The 19,373-nt window shown below is 46.9% G+C and overlaps 1 protein-coding gene across 2 annotated transcripts in view; it reads right to left on the bottom strand.

The window, feature by feature from the left end:
- The window catches only part of RBBP6 (RB binding protein 6, ubiquitin ligase), a 30,411-nt gene extending 14,879 nt beyond the window's left edge, over positions 1-15,532 (bottom strand). For both annotated transcript variants that reach the window (XM_069869949.1, XM_069869950.1), the window contains exons 1-4: positions 14,980-15,532; positions 9,387-9,486; positions 6,766-6,802; positions 2,018-2,062 (exon numbers count right to left, since the gene is read on the bottom strand). In XM_069869949.1, the coding sequence (XP_069726050.1) occupies positions 2,018-2,062; positions 6,766-6,802; positions 9,387-9,486; positions 14,980-15,145 (348 nt within the window). In that variant the 5' untranslated portion in view covers positions 15,146-15,532. The remainder of the gene's footprint in view (positions 1-2,017; positions 2,063-6,765; positions 6,803-9,386; positions 9,487-14,979) is intronic.
- Between the last annotated feature and the right edge of the window lie 3,841 nt (positions 15,533-19,373).

Below are 19,373 nucleotides of genomic sequence, written 5' to 3'. Positions count from 1 at the left end.
CAGACTATCCAGTATTTTTAAACTGATTGTTACGCTCCAGGAGAGACCCACTGCACATTGAACCGAGAAACAGGAAGGCTAGTATCACTATTTACATTTTGCAGCATTAAAAGGACACACAACTGAAGAGTAGGGGAAGTTGGTTTTGCTTGCTGAAAAATCAGCTTCTGCCAGAGCAGCATTAAAAGGAACAAATACAATACCTCAGCAACAAAAGATTCTTTTCAGTGGGTATTGGACCATCATGTGCTGCAGGCAGCCCAAATCACATGTTTCCCCCTACGAACTTCTTCATATCTAGTAATTTAACTACAGTGAGCAAAACCTTTGATTTTCTCCAGTTGACCGTATCCTTTTAACATACAAAGTGCAACATAAACCTTACACAGAACTAGATCTTCCAATTAGTGAAGCCAGCTGATTTTTTAGGTAGTATTTATTAAAAGGTTTAATTACACACTAGTCCAGATACAAGCAGGGTCTAAGGGAGTGACTGTAACTTATTTGGACCTTCAAGCACCTATCATTCAGATCAACCACCCGTGTTTTTGTTTTCATATGCATTCATTCACAAAAGCAACCAACTAGTTTCAACATTTTATTAAATGGTTGTTTCATATACACAGGTTTTTCTCAACAGTAACAGCATCTGGATCGACAGCTATAAAATAATTGTCAGTAACATTTACAGAAAGCTTTACAGATATTTGACTAATTTGTTTGAACCCAAACGGTTTACAGCACACACCCAAACCCCGCAAAACATTAGTAGGAATAGACCAAAATTCAAATATGGCATTTAATACATCGGAATAATAAACCAGAAAACTGTTAACACATTGCCTCCACGCTATGCCACTTGGCGTTGAAGAGGTCAGAGGACGTAACAGTTTTGAGCTGCTTTACGTTATCTTCCTGCATTTTCTGAAATAGTTAACCTTTCTCAAAAGCTGAATCGTGTACAACACTCACACAGCTTTTCACACCTTAGAGCAGAGCTTCACATGAGTTTACAGACCCGAGGATACGGTTAGGGACAGCACTAATGGAGACCAATTCCTTCCGGTGGCTGCCTTCCAAACTAATTTTTTCCCTTCCCTCCTCCCCCCAAATGTACCCAATTTAATTTCTGCAGAGAGGGGGAAGGAGTTACCACTGGGGAGGGATTTCTCTTTCTTGGAAATGAACTTATTTTCAGCAGCCCCCTACCTCCCCCCACCTACTCTTAATTGGGCCCTGCCTTCTCCGATCTTCATCAGAATTTAGCGTGCTAGCCCTCTGCCTTGTCACACAGTGCGATCACTAGTGCTTTCCCAGACAAAAGTACACATTGTTGAGCAAAAAAATGCAAGCAGTTCCACAGCAAAACATGGCATTACAACAGTTCCAGCAGGTCACATCTGCCACTGTGCCACACATACACATTGGTATATTCCTATGAACAATGAGGAACAGTTACACAATTTACAGTCTGTGTTCAAACAAATTAGGTTGTGGTGTCCACTACGTGTGCTACAAGTTATGAGGCTGTGCAGCAATCCAAGAATGGATCTAGAACTATAATGACTAGGCATTCAAGGAGCCATGCAATTGTCCATGGTACAGAAATGCTTCTAGTTTGGCTGTTCAAACCCCCCTGGAATGTCCGTAACTTACAGCCAATTAAATTCTTCTGTAAAAATTGTGTTAGTTTCCACTGCAAAATTAACGAAACGTATGAAAAACGGTAAACAGCTTCTGAAGGGCTTCTTCTTTGTGTCTTGAGGATGAGTAACACCGCAACATTATGTTGAGGCTGATAAGGTACTCCCCTTCTATCTTCCCAAACTGGGAACTACTCTTTACAGGATAGTATCAAAATATACACACAGTTTCAAGTGAAATAAATACTTTGAATTATTAAAAATTAAAGTTTTTTTCAAATTACAACAGTTATCCAGCTATAGATCACAGTATAAGACTTAAAAATAGGAAGCAAACACTTGTTTAAGTATTTGACAAGAATATATATATATACCTTAGTAAGCTGGGCCAGAGAAATAGATGCAGAAGAGTCATCAATCTGTTCACAAAAAATTAAACACATATTCAAGTTCTTCAATCAAAACATAGCAATAGTTAACCTCTACTGTAGTCTGAAAGTCTGCACTACACCCTCCAAGTGTCACTGAAAGACACTTCCAGCCCAGTGTAATTTGTATTGGTTCAAAACAAAGCCCAAACCCAGGACAGATTAAGAGAGTGCCTGTGTGGTTAAAGAGAAGAGACAGAAATAACCAAACCCACCCGACACCAACTTATTGCTCCAGAAAATCTCAGGGAGGGAGCCTTGCCAAATGCTCCCAACTGCTTGGAAGTCAAAGAGGGGAAGGAAGCTTTAAGCTTTCAGCTAAAAAGGATTTTAAACAAAAAAAAATCAGTTTATTTGATAAGGATACATCACGACAGGAACCTTATTTTCAGTGGGGTTTGTGAACTCATGAGTTAACGGCTCTTTGTTTATACATGTACACGGTTATGCTTTTATTAACCCAGCAGCTGCCTGGCAGAATAAAGCACAGGCACCTCAACCCCAAAACAGAAGCTCTGCCCCTCTGGCAGTAAGTTTCAAAATTTCCAACTCACCATACCCCAAATAAAAACAGTGATCTAAACGATCAACCATGAAAGGAATCCACTTCTCTGTCTAGAAAAAATCAACTGCTGAAATGATTTTACTGCAGGTGTTTACCACGATCGTGCAGCTATCAAAACTGAGAAAAATGATCTCTTGTACTGTACTAGCCTGCACTATCCAAATCAGTTTGCTAAGTGTGAGAATTTAACATTTTCCTGCCTATCAGACCACAAACACTTTTCAACAGCAGCCCAGTACTAAACAAACAAAACCAAGAAAGTGTAAAGCCTACTCTTGATGATGAAAACATAGATTTGGAGCTCAATCCTGTACGTTTTCCCTCCACTGCGAACGCACTCCTCCCTGCCAGCTACACCAGGACAGCTCACCGGAACGCAGTCCTCAGGCCGTGGGTTAGCGATGGGCTGCAGCATTCATGGAAAACTTGCACTGAAGGGCAGCTTTTCCACAAGTCACAAGGATAACTCCTATCACATTCCTTTTCCAGCATATGGAATTCTATCATGCCACAAGCAGCAGTTATTCTTGCACTAGAAACACATTATCAGAAAGACACTGGAGTCGCTGCCGATTGTATCTTGGGTTGTTCAAAAATGCAGAATAAAATTTTGCAACCTAAATGGAACAGTTCTCCTCAAAAGGTCGCTAAACTGATTTAGAAGAGAGACTGAAACACTTCCTCAGACAAAGCTCCTGTCCTTTACTACCTAATACATGGAAGAGTTCAAAGGAGCTGTTTTAGCAGACTCGGGGGAAAAAAATAGCTACTTGAAGAAGATTTTTCACTCCAGCTCATCATCCCTTCTCTAGTGCCTGTGTTTAGGGAAGCCCGCACAACACTGCTGTTACACTAACTGAAAACGTGCCGCTGGAGAGGAACCCAGACTGGGAAAAAGACCCTCTCTCTGTCACAAATCTTACCAGAAGAACCAACTTTCCCATTCCTGGAGGTGTTCAAGGCCAGGTTGGACGGGGCTTTGAGCACCCTGATCCAGCAGAAGCTTCTGAAGCTTCACGTTCCACATGACACACTGTGTGGCAAACCAGGTCTGTGCTCTTTCAACGTGCACAACCATGATAATTTTGTGGATTTTCAGAAACAAAGAAGAATTTAGGGAAGCTCTCTAGTGGGGTCCAGCATTAAACAGTCCAGTACTGACCAATAACTGAAACTTAACAGCTAATAAACAACTTGTTAGGTCTTGTGTTCTAGGAAAGTTATTATATGGCTTGCAGGCACCAGTCCCATTTCTTAAAGGAAGTGACAGCCTCCTTTCCATTAAAGAGTTATCAAAAGCCGCAAATAGAATTATCGCACTACTCCATACACCTGCTCAACGGCCATCCCCCAATGATCCCCATTTTTGGGTCTTTTTTCCTTTAAATTTCTACTGAAGAATCTCCTGCCAGTCCCTCCAATTGATTGGCCCAGTAGGCACAACTCCATGAAACACGTACACAACCCTAAAATAAGACAGCAGAAAAAATTAAAAGAACCAACCCCAAAGTCCCCTAAACCCAGAATCGACAAGTGATGCATTAACTCCCATTCCACGTAGAAAACTGAACAGAAGCTAACATAAAGTAAGTGGGAAAGGGGACAGAAAATAGGAATAAGAGGCTGATCTCGCTGCTGGAGTGCTACATTGAAGTTACTGTGGTTTTCTAAGACCTGACAGCCTCGCTAAACTGAAAATGCATCCAGGAAGGATCACAGTTGCACCTGGCGGCGCTCAAACAAGGGGCCCGACTCGTCTGCCCTTCTGCAGCCTCTACAGACAAACATCTCTGCAAGATGGTGCAGGCAGTGAACTGGCAACACTACAAGAAGAGATCCATTTCCCTGCCTTCGCTGTAGGAACAGCAGCACACATGTGCAAGTGTGAAATGATGGCTAACGCAAGAGCAAGGTAACAGGGAGATATTCAGAGAATAAACTTCCGTAAACTCTTAACTAATGTCAATTTTGCTGTTTTATTGTTCACCAATAATTGCCAGGGATTTATTCCTGCCACCCTACAATCCAGGTTCTGCTTTGAAATACAGAAATATATGTATTTAGAAAAACTGCACAAACAAGCCCCCTCACACTTTAGGCCAAGCCCTGAGTTAGCTTTAAGAACAAAGCTCACAGCGCCTCCAACAGGAGAAGCACCTGAGGCTGCAGAGCTGCTATAGTGAGAGGGTACTTGTCCAGAGAGGAGCAAGGCTGCAACCCTCCCTGTGGTACCCACAACCCATGTCAGGTATGGCCAGAGCAGGCAGGAGGGGAATGGTTTTACTCTGCCTTTTGTTCACAGTAACCAGTTCTAACTAACGCACAGGCTTCCCTCCCACTCCAGGACTTTTCCTTCTCCGAGACATCTATTTTAGCTTATGGTAAGCTGCTGCTCAGCAATGCAGTACAGACATGCCAGGGAACACACGAGGCTAAAGAACGTTAACTTTATTTATGAACACGTGATTTGGGTTCATACACATGCTAGTCAACAAAAAGAAAAAGAACTGTTTTCAAGAAATAAAAACCCATCTGAATTAGATCAAATACTAGCAACGTGGTTTACAGGAATGCATTACATTAACTGCTAGGGTCACTGGGCCAGTTCAACTAACTCAGACTCACAATGAGAGGCATTCAGGTCCAGAAAGGAATTTCAATCAATCAGCAACAGAATTACGGATGCAGGTTTAGACTTAGTGGTTTTAGACCTAGACACAAAATGTGTTCAATTTAGAGTTGATTGTCTACCACCTCCCCCTCGAGAATCAGAGGCTGTATTCATCCCTGAACATGGCCCCAGGGTTCATGAATTTCTAGATTCCGTTATCCTAAAGCTTCTCAAAGCTCAGAGCCAATGATCCAGGGTTAGTGTAATGCCTTGCACCAGCCTAGTAAAGAAAAAGCAGCTATACTTAAAAAAAAATGGAAACCAAAAAACACTGAAATAGCAATTTTGGTATTATACGGGCTATTTTGAATTGCGCAGTTACACACAGCATTCGACCCGAACAGCAAATCAAGATCTAGACCATGACCAGGCACATATATCTGTGTGTCACTCATTTATATCCTAGCAGCAGAATGACAGTGTTTGCAAACCTGAAGGGAAACACTTCCCCTTTTCCCAACGCCAATCCAAAGCAGTGGTAAAGACAGGCTCAGCCTTTGGGGGCAAATAAAGCAGCAGCCAGCCCTGAAGTCACCCAGGTCAAAAAATGCAGGCAGAAGTTACAAAAATGGCATGGATTGTACCCCCAAAAAGCACCAGGCTCCAACCTTGTGCCAAAATTTGTATGCTGGGTTTTAGATACTTTCATTTGCAAACTACCAACTAAACTGCTTCATCAGATAAGGCAGACAGATCAAATGCGAACTTCAGAACACCACGTGTAGCAATGGTATTTAAATTTATGGCAATCTCTTAACGACATTTATGTATCGGAGGGGCCCAAACAATATCACTTCAATTACACAGTGTTAGGAACAAACACCCAAGAATTTAAGGAGACGAGAGGAATCATTTGGCTGCACAGAACTGTCCTCGAATGAAGGGGAGATGGTGGTTTCAGTATCTGTTTGAACCCCCAAAGCAAGGAACAGCACCGAGTTTAACAATAACGGTTTCTCTGGTTTTTGACAACATTTTCAAAAACCATTAGGCAAAAAACGTATTTAAAACCAAAAGCTAAGTGATACAATGTGAAAATGGCAAAAAATACACTCCAAACAATTTTTATTGCAAGAAACAAAAAGCACACAACAACCTATACAAACATACAGATTACTGGCTATAGACAGACAGATGGCACCGTGTCCGGCTGTGCACACCTCGAACCTACGTGACCTGAAAGCGATCGTACATTGTCTGTACAACACAGAGTCATACAGGGGATATTCTAGCAGATTCAATATGAAATACAACGCGTTACTATGCGCAAATATTCACATCAGAACTGTGCATTACTCAGTTTTTACTGTGCTGAATCAAATACATTGTATTTACAACATACGCTATGTTTTACTGGAAAATGTATTAATTTAAGGTTTGGCAAACTAATAAAAGGCTACATTGTTTAGAATTAAGTGCAGTGTGTAGAAAAAAGTGTGAGATTGTGTTTTTACATACTGCTTTTGATGTTCCACTCACTGGCTCAGTTCGACTTCTAGAAGAAGAAATAAAGGTGATTAGAATTTAAAATCATGCACTTGTACCCAACATACAGCAGCGAAAACAGATTATAAACCTGAGCAGCAAAACATTATGTTCTGATAGTCTATGAATGGGGAAATTTATTCGTACACAAACTGTTCTCTCTTGGTGCACTGACTGCAATGGAAAAAAAACCCCAAACATTACATTTCTGCTTTGTCACAAAGACTCAGAGATACAGAACACGACAGCGAAAGATGAAGCCCCCAGGCATTTTCTCTCTGCTATGTATCAAAATTACGAAGTCTGTACCAAAATTTTGTGTTCTTAAATAATCAACCATCAAAATATAAAGGTTGCTTTACCCAACCTGTACACTCCTCCTACCACAAATAGCTAGCAGGTATTTTAACGACAGCAATGGTGTAGAATCTTTGAAATGCAAGTCTACTTAAGTGAGAAACCTCAGTCACCTGCCAAAGAAACACCAAAACGGCCAGCACAGAGCCTGCAGAACAGTGGGAGCCCAAGCACCGTGACAGGCACCTACCGCACTGAGCCATGACAGTGCCAAATACTGAGCGTGTTACATATGCTATATTGACTAAAAAATAGTAGTAGAAATGTCACCTGAGAGCAGTTTCTAGCATTTTGTGCGATTTAGGAGTCCTGTGACAAAAAAAAAGTCTTAATTGCCAGAATTTGCTTTAGATGATCTTGAAAATGCTACAATATTTTAGGAAGTATGTATTACATTTGAAAACTTGCTGAGATTCCACGTACTCATGGATCTGTATCTATGTGCTACCCATCATAAACCAGACATGCAACCACTGATGTAGTTACACAGTTCAGGCACCATCCAGGTGTCCCATGAGCAGAGGCAATTCCAAGGTTCTCGTGAAATTCAGGTACAAATAGGCTCGTGCGTCCTGACCCTGCTATAAGGGCACCAGGCTTGCAATCACAGCCACATGCCTCCTGAAGGCAAGGAAGTACCACAACATCATTTAGAGTGCTGCACAATGGCTTCTTCACCCCATCACCCTGGAGAACTTACTGCAAGGCGGGGAACATGTTTCTGAAGGACTCCGGTCACTAGAGCTCCCATTCAGAATTCCCCAGCACTAGCGCCTCTACCAGCTGTTCTTGTGGCACTTCCAGCAAAAGGAACAGAAAGCTGATCTGCCCGGTTCATTTTCAACCTCAGAACAGTGGTGCTGTTCTTCCCATATTCCCCCATCCCCCGGGGCATTCCTGTAAGCTTTGATGCAGCAGTATCAATGCCCTCATTTTAGGGCAGCACTAGAGAACCAGGATAGGTGCAATCTGAACAAAAGATACACTGACAAGATAGCACTACACATACACGTTTAAATTAACCCTCAAACAAGGCCATGTTCATAAGCACAATGCTACAGCACCCAGAAATATGGGGCAGTACCTGAAAGCACTGCAGCAACTACTGCAGGAACAGGCCCAACGTTTACACACAGAGACAAGTAAATTCCAGTTTTGGCTTGAAAACGCTTCATGGGTCCCGGGATGCTGCTGTACTGTTTGTTCGAAACAAGCTGTAACTCATCAGTACACTTTATTTTTTGGACAATCAACATGACAAAGACATGGCAAAACCACAGGCTAACTATATCTCCTAAATGTGGTGGAGAGGCATGTCTAAGATGGCTAGAAAACGGGACTGTTCCAGCAATGCCAGTGCAGCCAATACAGATCCATTCTGTACAAATACATAAATGCCAGCAATTATCTTATAGCCAGGACTGCACTTGCATATCCGCAATTTTGATCAATACATCTAATTCTATGTCCTCCATAGATCTTATGAATGATGATTTAGAACCTGGAGAACAGACACCAGCTTAGGGTAAAACGGGACTTAGAAAGATCACCAGTACATTTGGTAACTACTGTGTACTTAGTTTCAAGTTCAGAAGATCAGCTTTTCCTTCATCCTGCTGGCACAAATGGCAACACATCTAAGATTGTTTCTTTTTCTCTTGCCTGAAACTGATGTTGCCTTTAGGAAACTGGGAGGACTCACTTAGAAGGGAGCTTCCCATTTGCACGGTTTGCCAGCTGGCAACCCTTGCTCTTTTCTCTCTAGTCAGTACAGAAAACCCCAGCTTTGGGGTGCAGGAACACCTGCCACATCCCGCCTCAAAGGCGAGAAACAGGCAACAGGCTCTTCTAAGAGGGGAAAGAATGACAAGGTTACACTACAATGCTCTTTGTCTGTACTGCAAAAGCCATAAAAGTAAATATAAATAATAAGGAATCTCTCCATGCACAGTAAGCAGGATCCACAGCCTGGGACTCAGAACAACCAACCCAAGAATAAACCCAGCAGAATCATCCTAAAAGTTACCACTGCTGGAGTTTGCACCCCCTGTCCCAGCAGGCCTAAAAACTCAAGTCTGTTTTGGGATAGAAACATTAAAACCTACCCCTTGCCAACAGAAAACCGACAGCAGCTTCACAAGAAAGGGAATCTGAATGCCTCTGTAAACCCGTACCCATGACAGAAGTTACCACAGGGAAATCCCTCAAAATGCATCCAATACTTTAGGGATACTTACATAACATAAGTTTTGCTGGTAGCTTTAACTCCTCCGATAGGGATTCTTCTAACGATCACTGATGAGTTCTTCGGAATCAGAGCGCTATCATCCGTGTACTCTGAAAACAACACCAATACAGAAAAAAAATCAGTCAATTCATAAGAAGATCCATTAATATGTAACTACATAGCACTGCGGAGACTCCTCGTACAGATACAAAAAGCTAAACTGTACATGTAACACTGCACTCCTATCGTTCCAACAAACCAGTGGCATGTTGCCAGAAGTCCTCAGGTCTGATAATCAAACACAAGCAGCAAAATCCTTTGATTTTTTTTTTTTTAAGTTTGAATTCCAACACAGAATCACAGAATAACCAGGTTGGAAGAGACCCACCGGATCACCGAGTCCAACCGTTCCTACCAAACACCAAAACGGTCTCATAGCCCACTGAAGGACAATCTGCCAGAGCTTCAGTTGTGTTTGCTTCTGTTGGTCTACAGAACCAACAGATCTCTGGAGAACAAGCCACCTCACCTGCAGAAGCCAGACTTGCTCCACACCAGAACAGGCCCTGAGCCAAAGTGTGAGCATCCTGTGCAACAGCTCCACAGCTGTGAGCTAAACCCCATTCACCCATGCTGCCAGCGCTCAGGGCTGGCAGAACACAGAAAGGAGCCTGCCACCTCGGTCAAGTTCTTGGAGCTTGATCCGTCAACTACCACACTGTTCAGATGCTCAGGGCTTTACACTGAAACGGAAATGGAACTGGCAGCACTAAAATTGGTATCGCAGAGATCTAGGGGCTGTTTCTGAGCCTGCTTTCACAAGCAAGGCAGAACTGGCTCAAACTGAAGGGGCATCTCACCTCCTAAGCTCATTATCTCTTTCAAATTAACCAAAGGGATGTGAATTCTTTTGATTTGCTTTAGTAGAGACTCAAACTAAATTACTGATATGGACAGCCTTTAAAAACCATTAGGAAACCGTGTGCCTGAAGCTTCCCCGGCTTTGCTGTGGCTCATCCCACATTAGGCCTCTGAAGAGGAGATAAGCCTTCCAACCTTTTGCATAAGGCCCAAACAAAGAAACCAACTACCTGAGAAACTTGGACTGAGTAAGCTTAAAACACAAAGCTGTCTCCACGAGAATGGGGTTTATGTTGACTTACACAAGCTGGATACAACTGAATATTTTAAAGCTCTATCAGCAGCCGTTCCCCATGATCTGCCTACAGTCTGAAATATTAAAAGCCCTGACCTTTGCAGACCGAATCAGAATGATGGGCTGAGAACCAAAGATGCTGTCTATCTAGTGAAGCTCTGTCAAGGAGTTTTGCTCACTGACCACACACAAACCTGGAATATTTCACTGGAATATTTTTAGTTTTAATAATTGCATGTATGATTAGCTTTAATGTCACATGTATAATCTGAACAAATTACTGATAAAAGGCCCTACTCTCTTTATGGCCTACTCTAATCCATCGGTTTGAGTCTGAACACACTGCAAAGCATTGCTCAAAGCACTATCTGGAGAAGTTGCTTCATCCAGATAACCGACAGAAGCTCATCAGAACAGATGCCATCAGAAGGCGAGCCTACATGCAAGATGACAAAGGGAAGTCTTTACTAGGCTTAGATGCCTCACTAACCAGCTATCCTGCTAATTTGGAAGGATCTATAAAGCAGGAGATGACAATGACTGAACAACCCAGACTGTCTCTCCCAGAAGACAGGCTAACTCCCAAGGACACATTTTCTCCCTGGCACTTCAGAAGATGCTTTCTCATTATATGATTTTTAGCTGTTCTCATCAACACCACTCACACACTTCGTGACAAACAAATCACTGGTGTGGCTGGTACTGAAAAGTGCTGCCTGGAAACACACTGAGTAACAGATTTTCAGCTTCCATCAGCATCAGTATTGATCTACAACCGGCATGTCATCATTTCTTGAACGAGACGGTTCAGTAGGCCAAAGGCTCATGGAACTGTCACTGGCGTCGTTATTATACAGCACTGTGCTCCAAAAGAGTGCTCTATACTGCTCTGAAAGACGGAGTCAATCAAATCCAACACACTTGCAATCATTAATCTGATCACACAGACCGCCTGATGCCTTCATGCCTTACTGGCACGGCTTGCCATTCTAGCATGACTGGGAAAGGTAACATGGAAATGAGCCAAAGGGAGCCTGCCTCGAGTCCCCAGCCAAGGGAGAAGAATGCAGCTGGGAGCACAGCCCCTGAGGTCCCAAGCCTGTCAGTGATAAAGTCAGACTCCAAGAGAGCACGTACCACCAGGGCTTTTGAGCAGGTACACGGCTTGCCCTCAGCTCAGTCAGGGAAATAAGAAACTCCACAGCCTTTCTGACAGGTCTACATAACAATGCTGTTGTCAGTCCACCAATAAATACCCTGAGGTGTAATCAATTCAACCCCCACACTGTGGCACTGCAACATAAACCGGTAGAGGGGCAAGGTTAAAAGCTGCTGAAATGCCTTCTCTGAGATGCTGAGTTTGCACAGTATCGAAGACATTCCAGCAGACAGACAAGACACCATCTGAGAGGCCAAGGGATTTCATTCACAGTTACCATGAGTTTGTTCCGCTGACATCACACCCTGGCCTCAGAAACATTGTCACGTTTGCCCTGCAACACTGAACCCAAGCAAGCCCTGAGTTCAGGAGACATGCTTGTAAGAGCAATATTCTCCTTTAATACTATGACTGGTTCAGTCATACTCTCAGGTTTATATTTTTGCTTTTCACCAGACACGTAGGATAGCGTGTTCTCCCAGTGCTGTGTCAGACCAACACAGGGCGAGAATGAGAATTCAAACTCAAGTTCTGGAGTTTGCAGCTCTGCAACAGTGCTGTGAGAGCCCCTATTATAAAAGGTAGGTCTAGAAATTCAGCCCAGTTCAAAAGGACGCAGATTTAAATCTTGAGTACAGGCTTTTTGAAGGGAATTCTGCCTCCACAGAACACGCCCCTACAGCAAGCGGAGAGAAGGACAGCCCTTGCCCCTTTTAAAACATGTCCCAACCATCCATTTTGCCTTCCCAGCATCTTAAAGTGTTTGTCATATAATTTTTTTTCCCACACCGATATTTAAAATCCTGTTTACTTTCAGCTTGTATTAGCACTGCTTCCATTAGGAAAAGTGACAGTTACTGCTGTAAAACGTTGACAAGTCTGACCAAGCAGGCCTTCATCTCTCAAGCTTCCCTTTGTGCTTCCCAAGATCATCTCAATATCCAGCCTGGCCTCCAGCATGGACAACCCCATGCTTTAATGTCCCCGTGTAAGGAGTCCAAACATTCTGCTTGGGCAGAATATCCTGGTCTAGGGTTTTCTTTTATCTTTGGAAGGTGAGTTTAAGCATCTACATCCAACTAACAAACACTAAAAAGAAACCAACATTTGCCAGACCTATATACACACTAAAATGTGTTCTCCAGCTTTGCTCTAAAAACCACTGGGGCATTTCTGCATTTTCACATGGCAAACATCCTTAGGAAACTTCAGTAGGCATCTATGTCACTCATTAATTTAATATTTTATAATCCTTTTACAAAGGTCCAAATGCAGCACAGCCAACCTAGAGGAGGACCCTGGCCCTGTTTAACAATGGTGATGCTCTTTAAAGTACGAAAGAAATTTCTTCTTTGATCTCCCCCTTAGGCAGCATCACATTTAAGTGACTCGATGAAGCAAATACCTCTTCTTCCCTGGATTCTGATTATGCATGAAATCAAAGCAACACACTTGGTAAAACTGGTGTCACGTACATTTGAGTGACACTTCATGGAGTAACATGTTTGTGAGCATCATTTTGCCTTCTAAAAACTTTGCTTTCTGCTCCTCACCTGCTACACAAGAATCCACATGCCTGGCCTACTCCAGAACATTTTTCTCTCTGGAGATAACAACCAGGCTCCCTCACAGTTTACTGCCCTTCAACATCCCAGTTTCAAGGCTCTGTTTCTCACAGACCCTGCTACCAGAGCAGTGACGTCAGCCAGCTGGCCATTCTGCTTGGCAGCCTTTAAGCTGAAAGTACAGCAGCAACTGCAGGCAAAACTCAGGGACCCTTCCACAGCAAAGCAGATTAAACATTTTTCCAAAGCTTTTGACAGTTTTATTCAATACTACTAGAAAAATCCAAGACTTCTGAATGTTTCTGCCTGTGTGGAACCCTAAGCCCCGGACACGATGCTGTTAATCTCTTCCCAGACACTGTCCTGAAAACACTCTGCATACCTGCAAACAAACAGCAAGCTCTCCAACCACTTTAAAGGCCAGGGCTGGCTTTACAGTTACCGCAGCACGCACACTCAGCTGAAGTTTTCATATACGAAACAGGAACAGGAAAACACACTTCAAAGAGAAGGCTGTTGTGTGTGTCACAGAACCACGGGGAGAAAAAAAACCGTTCAAGTAATGAAAACACCATGCAATTCTTTTAATTTCTGGAAAGTCACATCCCAGAGTCTTTAATCACATTCAAACTTATCAAGACAGCAGATTATACCACATTAAGCAACATGAAACTGCTATAATCACTGGGAATCAAGCACTATTTACTAGATTTAAAAGCATTTGACTTTTCTAATAACGTTTCTTGGGTATATTCACCATTAACCTGCCACAAAATTTCAGTGTTGCCCTGTTGAGGATAACAGGTAGCACCAGCAAAAAGAAAAAGGTTAGAAATTAATAATGTCCAACAGCAGGAGAATGACAATCTTTTGCATGGAAAAGAAGTTACTTCGACAAGAAATTCCAAAGTATTATTTCGATACTGGGAACAACCACATGCTAGGTAGCTTTAATGGGTCTGCACAGAATACAACTCTGATACACTCTAGATGCAAAATGCTGCTGGGGAGTAATTTCTGCAATGGGCACAAAACCGGTTTTCCAATGAAGCAGAATAAAAGAAGTTGAAGACAATATTAAGTCACAAACCCCACTTCTTTTTCCTTATATGTGTTCTGTTTCGCCGCTTTCAGGTTTCTCTGCCAGACTTCCAAGAAATTCAGCGAGTTTGTTAGAACAATTCCTACCACGTTTATTTATCATTCCAGTAGGATCAAACTTTAATACACACATTGCACATGAACCATGGTATAAAGCCAGGCTGAGGGAGTTGGGGTTGTTCAGCCTGGAGAAAGCTGCAGAGAAACCCTAGAGTACAGAGAGGGGCTCCAGGAAAGCTGTGGAGGGGCTCTTGATTAGGGAGTGCAGGGACAGGACGAGACGGAACGGTTTCAAGCTGAAAGCGGAGAGACTGAGACGAGATTTTACGAAGAAGTAGTTTCCTGAGAGGGTGGGGAGACTCTGGCCCAGGCTGCCCAGAGCAGTGGTGGCTGCCCCATCCCTGGAGGTGTTCAAGGCCAGGTTGGATGGGCCTTGGAGCAACCGGATCCAGTGGGAGGTGGCCGGATCCAGGCAGGTAAACTGGATGGGCTTTGAGGTCCCTTCCAGCCCAAACCATTGGGTGATTCTATGACCCAGGGCAGCTGGGGCACCGCAGCCAGAGCCGCGCGGGCCCGAGCCCCCCCCAACCCCCGCGCCGATCCGCCTCCCGGCCCCACGCACCTTCTTTGGTCTGCGCGTTGGTGATCTGCAGGTCGCAGTCGGCCGCCTTCAGCTTCTCGCGGCCCATGATCTGGCGCTTCAGGTCGCACAGCGAGATGTGGAGCCCGTCGAACGTGACCGTGTCATAGTTGAGCTTCGACGAGAACTTGTAATGCACGCACGACATGTCCGGGCCCGGGCGGGGCCGACCCCGCGGCGCCCGGGGACGCGGCCTCGGCGCGGGGGAGGCCCGGGGGCCGCTCGGGGGAGGCGGGGAGGCGCTCGGAGGCCCGTGCGGCGCTGCGGAGGCGCGGGGGAAGGGCCCGCGGGCGCTGCGGAGGCGCCGGGAAGGCCCGCGCGGCGCTCAGAGGCGGCGGCGCTGCGCCATGGCCAGGCCGCGCCGAGGCCTCAGGGCTCCGCGGCCGCCAGGCCCCGACCCCGGCCCTCACCGAGCGAGCTGGGCCGCGGCGGGCGCTTCCCTCCCCCCCCAACCCTTGTCGGCTCGGCCCCGGCTCGGCCCCGCGCGGTGCAGGCCCCGCCGCTCGCGATGGCGGCTCGGCCCGAGGGGTTTCCCGGCCGCCAACCGCACGGGCCGCGCGCACGCGCACCGCCGCCCCGCGCCCGGCTCACGTGACGCGCCGCTCGGCCACAAAGCGCCCTGCGTCACGTGGGAGAGGCCGCCGCGCCTCCCTCTCCCCCCCTCCCCCCCCCCCCGCCTACTCCCCTCCCCGCGACACAGCGGCCCCTAGCGGCGAGGCGGCACCGCAGCACCGCTCGCTGCCCCCGGCTGATCCCCCCCCCCCCCGGCTGTTCCCCCCTCTGGCTGTTCCTCCCTCCGGCTGTGTCCCCCTCCCCCCCCAGGCTGTCCTCCCCTGGCTGTTCCTCCCCCAAGTCCTGTCCTCCTGTGTCCTGTGCAGCAAGATCGTAGAATCATAGAATAACCAGGTTGGAAGAGACCCACCGGATCATCGAGTCCAACCATTCCTATCAAACACTAAACCATGTCCCTCAGCACCTCGTCCACCCGTGCCTTAAACCCCTCCAGGGAAGGTGACTCAACCCCCTCCCTGGGCAGCCTGTTCCAGTGCCCAATGACCCTTTCTGTGAAGAATTTTTTCCTAATGTCCAGCCTAAACCTCCCTTGGCGGAGCTTGAGGCCCTATCAGAGGAGTCACCTCTGTCAGGAGGGTGGTGAGAGCAGTTGAAGACAATAATCTGAGCAGTAGCCACCAGCTGCAGCCAGAGGAGCATGTGGGGCCAGATCCTGACTGCCCAGGGATGGTGCCATATCCTTAGGGAGACAAATCCCTCTCAGACAAAAGGTCTGACACCTGTTAAATGCTGTTTACCACACTCCACAGGAACACTCACATCACAGCAAACCCTGTGTTGCGGCACATGAGGAAGAATTCTCTGTTGCCCAGGTTTATAACTTAAAAAAACAAATCTTACCACCTGGCAAGTCCAGGAAATGCCCCCAGGGCTGTCGGGGGGAGCTGGGTTGCATTCTGAAAGTCACCCAAACCCGAGAGGCTGGGTACTCTCTGCACCTCTGCTGACGGCCAGGCTATTCTCACAGCTTTAAGTTACTTGTACAACTTCTGACTCTTTTGCTTTCGAAGGCATCCAGGAGCAAATCGTTCTCAAAGTTCTGCAAAACAACCTAAAATGCAGGTTACCCAAGCACTGTTGGCATTAATTTAGGTCACACTCATGCATTGGCTAAAAAAGAGCAATAAAATGGAACTATTTGCTTTAAAATGTGGTTTCAGTGTTTTCCGCTACAGATTTCTAGGAGCTGCGTAGGGAACCTAATCTCATTTACCACTTTATTCGTTTAGAAACAACTGATCTGTGTCCTGTTCCTCTGAGCCAGTCCCACCACTGGCAGTGCCATCAGTAGGTTCCAGAGTCAACGAGCGAACAGCCATCAGTAGGTTCCAGAGTCAACGAGCGAACAGCCAGCCCCACCGCTGGCAGTGCCATCAGTAGGTTCCAGAGCCACAAACAGAACAGCCAGCCCCACCGCTGGCAGTGCCATCAGTAGGTTCCAGAGTCAACGAGTGGACAGCCATCAGTAGGTTCCAGAGTCAACGAGCGAACAGCCAGCCCCACCGCTGGCAGTGCCATCAGTAGGTTCCAGGGTCAACGAGCAGACAGCCATCAGTAGGTTCCAGAGTCAACAAGCAAACAGCCAGCCCCACCACTGGCAGTGCCATCAGTAGGTTCCAGAGTCAACGAGCAGACAGCCATCAGTAGGTTCCAGAGTCAACAAGCAAACAGCCAGCCCCACCACTGGCAGTGCCATCAGTAGGTTCCAGAGTCAACGAGCAGACAGCCATCAGTAGGTTCCAGAGTCAACAAGCAAACAGCCAGCCCCACCACTGGCAGTGCCATCAGTAGGCTCCAGAGTCAACGAGTGGACAGCCAGCCCCACCGCTGGCAGTGCCATCTGTAGGCTCCAGAGTCAATGAGTGGACAGCCATCAGTAGGTTCCAGAGTCAACGAGCGAACAGCCAGTCCCACCACTGGCAGTGCCATCAGTAGGCTCCAGAGTCACCAAGGCGAATGAGGAGCGGTTCATGGAGCCGGTGCTCCTGCAGGGTCCCAAGCCTGGGCATCAGGAGTTTCTGGAAAGCAACTTTGGAGAGAGGGGGCACTTTGCGGGTTCGTTTTTCTGAGGACACGGCCACTAGAGGTCATTTTAGCACCGGGATAGGGACGGGGGGAGGCGGGAGGAGCAGCCCCGGTGCCCCGCGGGCTCAGCATCACCTCTAACGCCTTCACCAGTGACCTGGATGCAGGACTGGGAGGTTTAATAACGAGGTTTGCAGACCATAGAATCATAGAATAACCAGGTTGGAAGAGACCCACCAGATCATCGAGTCCAACCATTCCTATCAAACACTAAACCATGTCCCTTAGCACCTCGTCCACCCGTGCCTTAAACCCCTCCAGGGAAGGTGACTCAACTCCCTCCCTGGACAGCCTCTGCCAGTGCCCAATGACCCTTTCTGTGAAGAATTTTTTTCCTAATGTCCAGCCTAAATCTTCCCTGGCGGAGCTTGAGGCCATTCCCTCTCGTCCTGTCCCCTGTCACTTGGGAGAAGAGGCCAGCTCCCTCCTCTCCACAACCTCCTTTCAGGTAGTTGTAGGGAGCAATGAGGTCTCCCCTCAGCCTCCTCTTCTCCAGGCTAAACAACCCCAGGAACTGGGGATGTTGCTGACACTGCTGAGGGCAGAGGGGATCTGGACAGCCAAGAGCCGAGCAATTGCCAACCGCACGAGGTTTAATGAGAGAAAATATCAGAATTTGGGCACCCAGGACACGGTAACCCTGCCTGGATGGACAGATGGGGAGCGAGAGGCTGGAGAGCAGCCCTACGGAAAGGGATCGGCGGTTCTGGTGGATGGCAAGTGGACCGTGAGCCAGCAGTGCCCTGGAGCCAAGAGGGCAACCGTGTCCTGGGGGGCATCCAGCATCACCAGCCAAGAGAGGAGATTGTCCTGCTCTGCTCCACATTGGCCTCACCTCGAGCTCTGGCGGCGTATAAAGGATCTCAAGCTGCTGGAGAGCATCCAGAGGAGGGCACAGAGTGAAGGGTTTAGAGGGGAAGAAGGTGAGGGGCAGCTGAAGCTGCTTGGTCTGTGCAGCCTGGAGAAGAGGAGACTGAGGGGAGACCTCGTTGTGGTTACAGCCTCCTCACAAGGGGAGGAGGAGGAGCAGGCACCGAGCTCTTCTCTCTGGACATTAGGAGAAGGTTCTTCCCCCAGAGGGTGGTGGAGCCCTGGAACAGTGCCCGGGGAAGCAGACAAGTCCCCAAGCCTGACAATATTCCAGAAGTGTTGGCCAAAGCCCTCAGCTCCACGGTGTGAATGCTGGGGTTGTCCTGTGCAGGGACAGGAGTTGGACTCGATGATACTTGTGGGTTCAACACGGGAGTCCTGTCAGCACGGAGCTGCCCTGGCATTGCTGCAGCATCGCGGCCCTCTGCTCAGAGAGCAGATGCTGCCTGGCCACAGCTGAGCAGCTCAGCAGCTTCTGCACGGTTCCCTGGTGTCAGCACGCTCCTCTGGAGGATGGAGCACCAACATCTCTGTCCCCATGGGCGCTCATCCCCCTCCCTCTGCTCGCAGGTCCTTGCTTCAAAACTTTCCTGCCTGTCCTACCCCTGCCCTCTGCACAGCCTCTTGGCCACATCCACCCGTGCACATCAAAGCAACCCCAGATTTCCTCCTGCTTCTCAGCTTCACAATGCATTTTAACTCAGAGTTAATTAGAGGGATCAAAGGCCTTTCTCTCTATCCTCCCGAGCCCTCCCTTGCCAGCCTGGCCAGCCCTGCCTGGCTGTGCACGGCCGCTATCACAAGATACAGACGCCAAATGTCAGGAGATGGAGAGGCAAAACGAAGCA

Source organism: Phaenicophaeus curvirostris, chromosome 16, assembly GCF_032191515.1.
Source record: "Phaenicophaeus curvirostris isolate KB17595 chromosome 16, BPBGC_Pcur_1.0, whole genome shotgun sequence".
Taxonomy (NCBI): Eukaryota; Metazoa; Chordata; class Aves; order Cuculiformes; family Cuculidae; genus Phaenicophaeus; species Phaenicophaeus curvirostris.
Note: the sequence above shows the minus strand (reverse complement) of the source record. Positions and strands in the feature narration are given on the sequence as shown.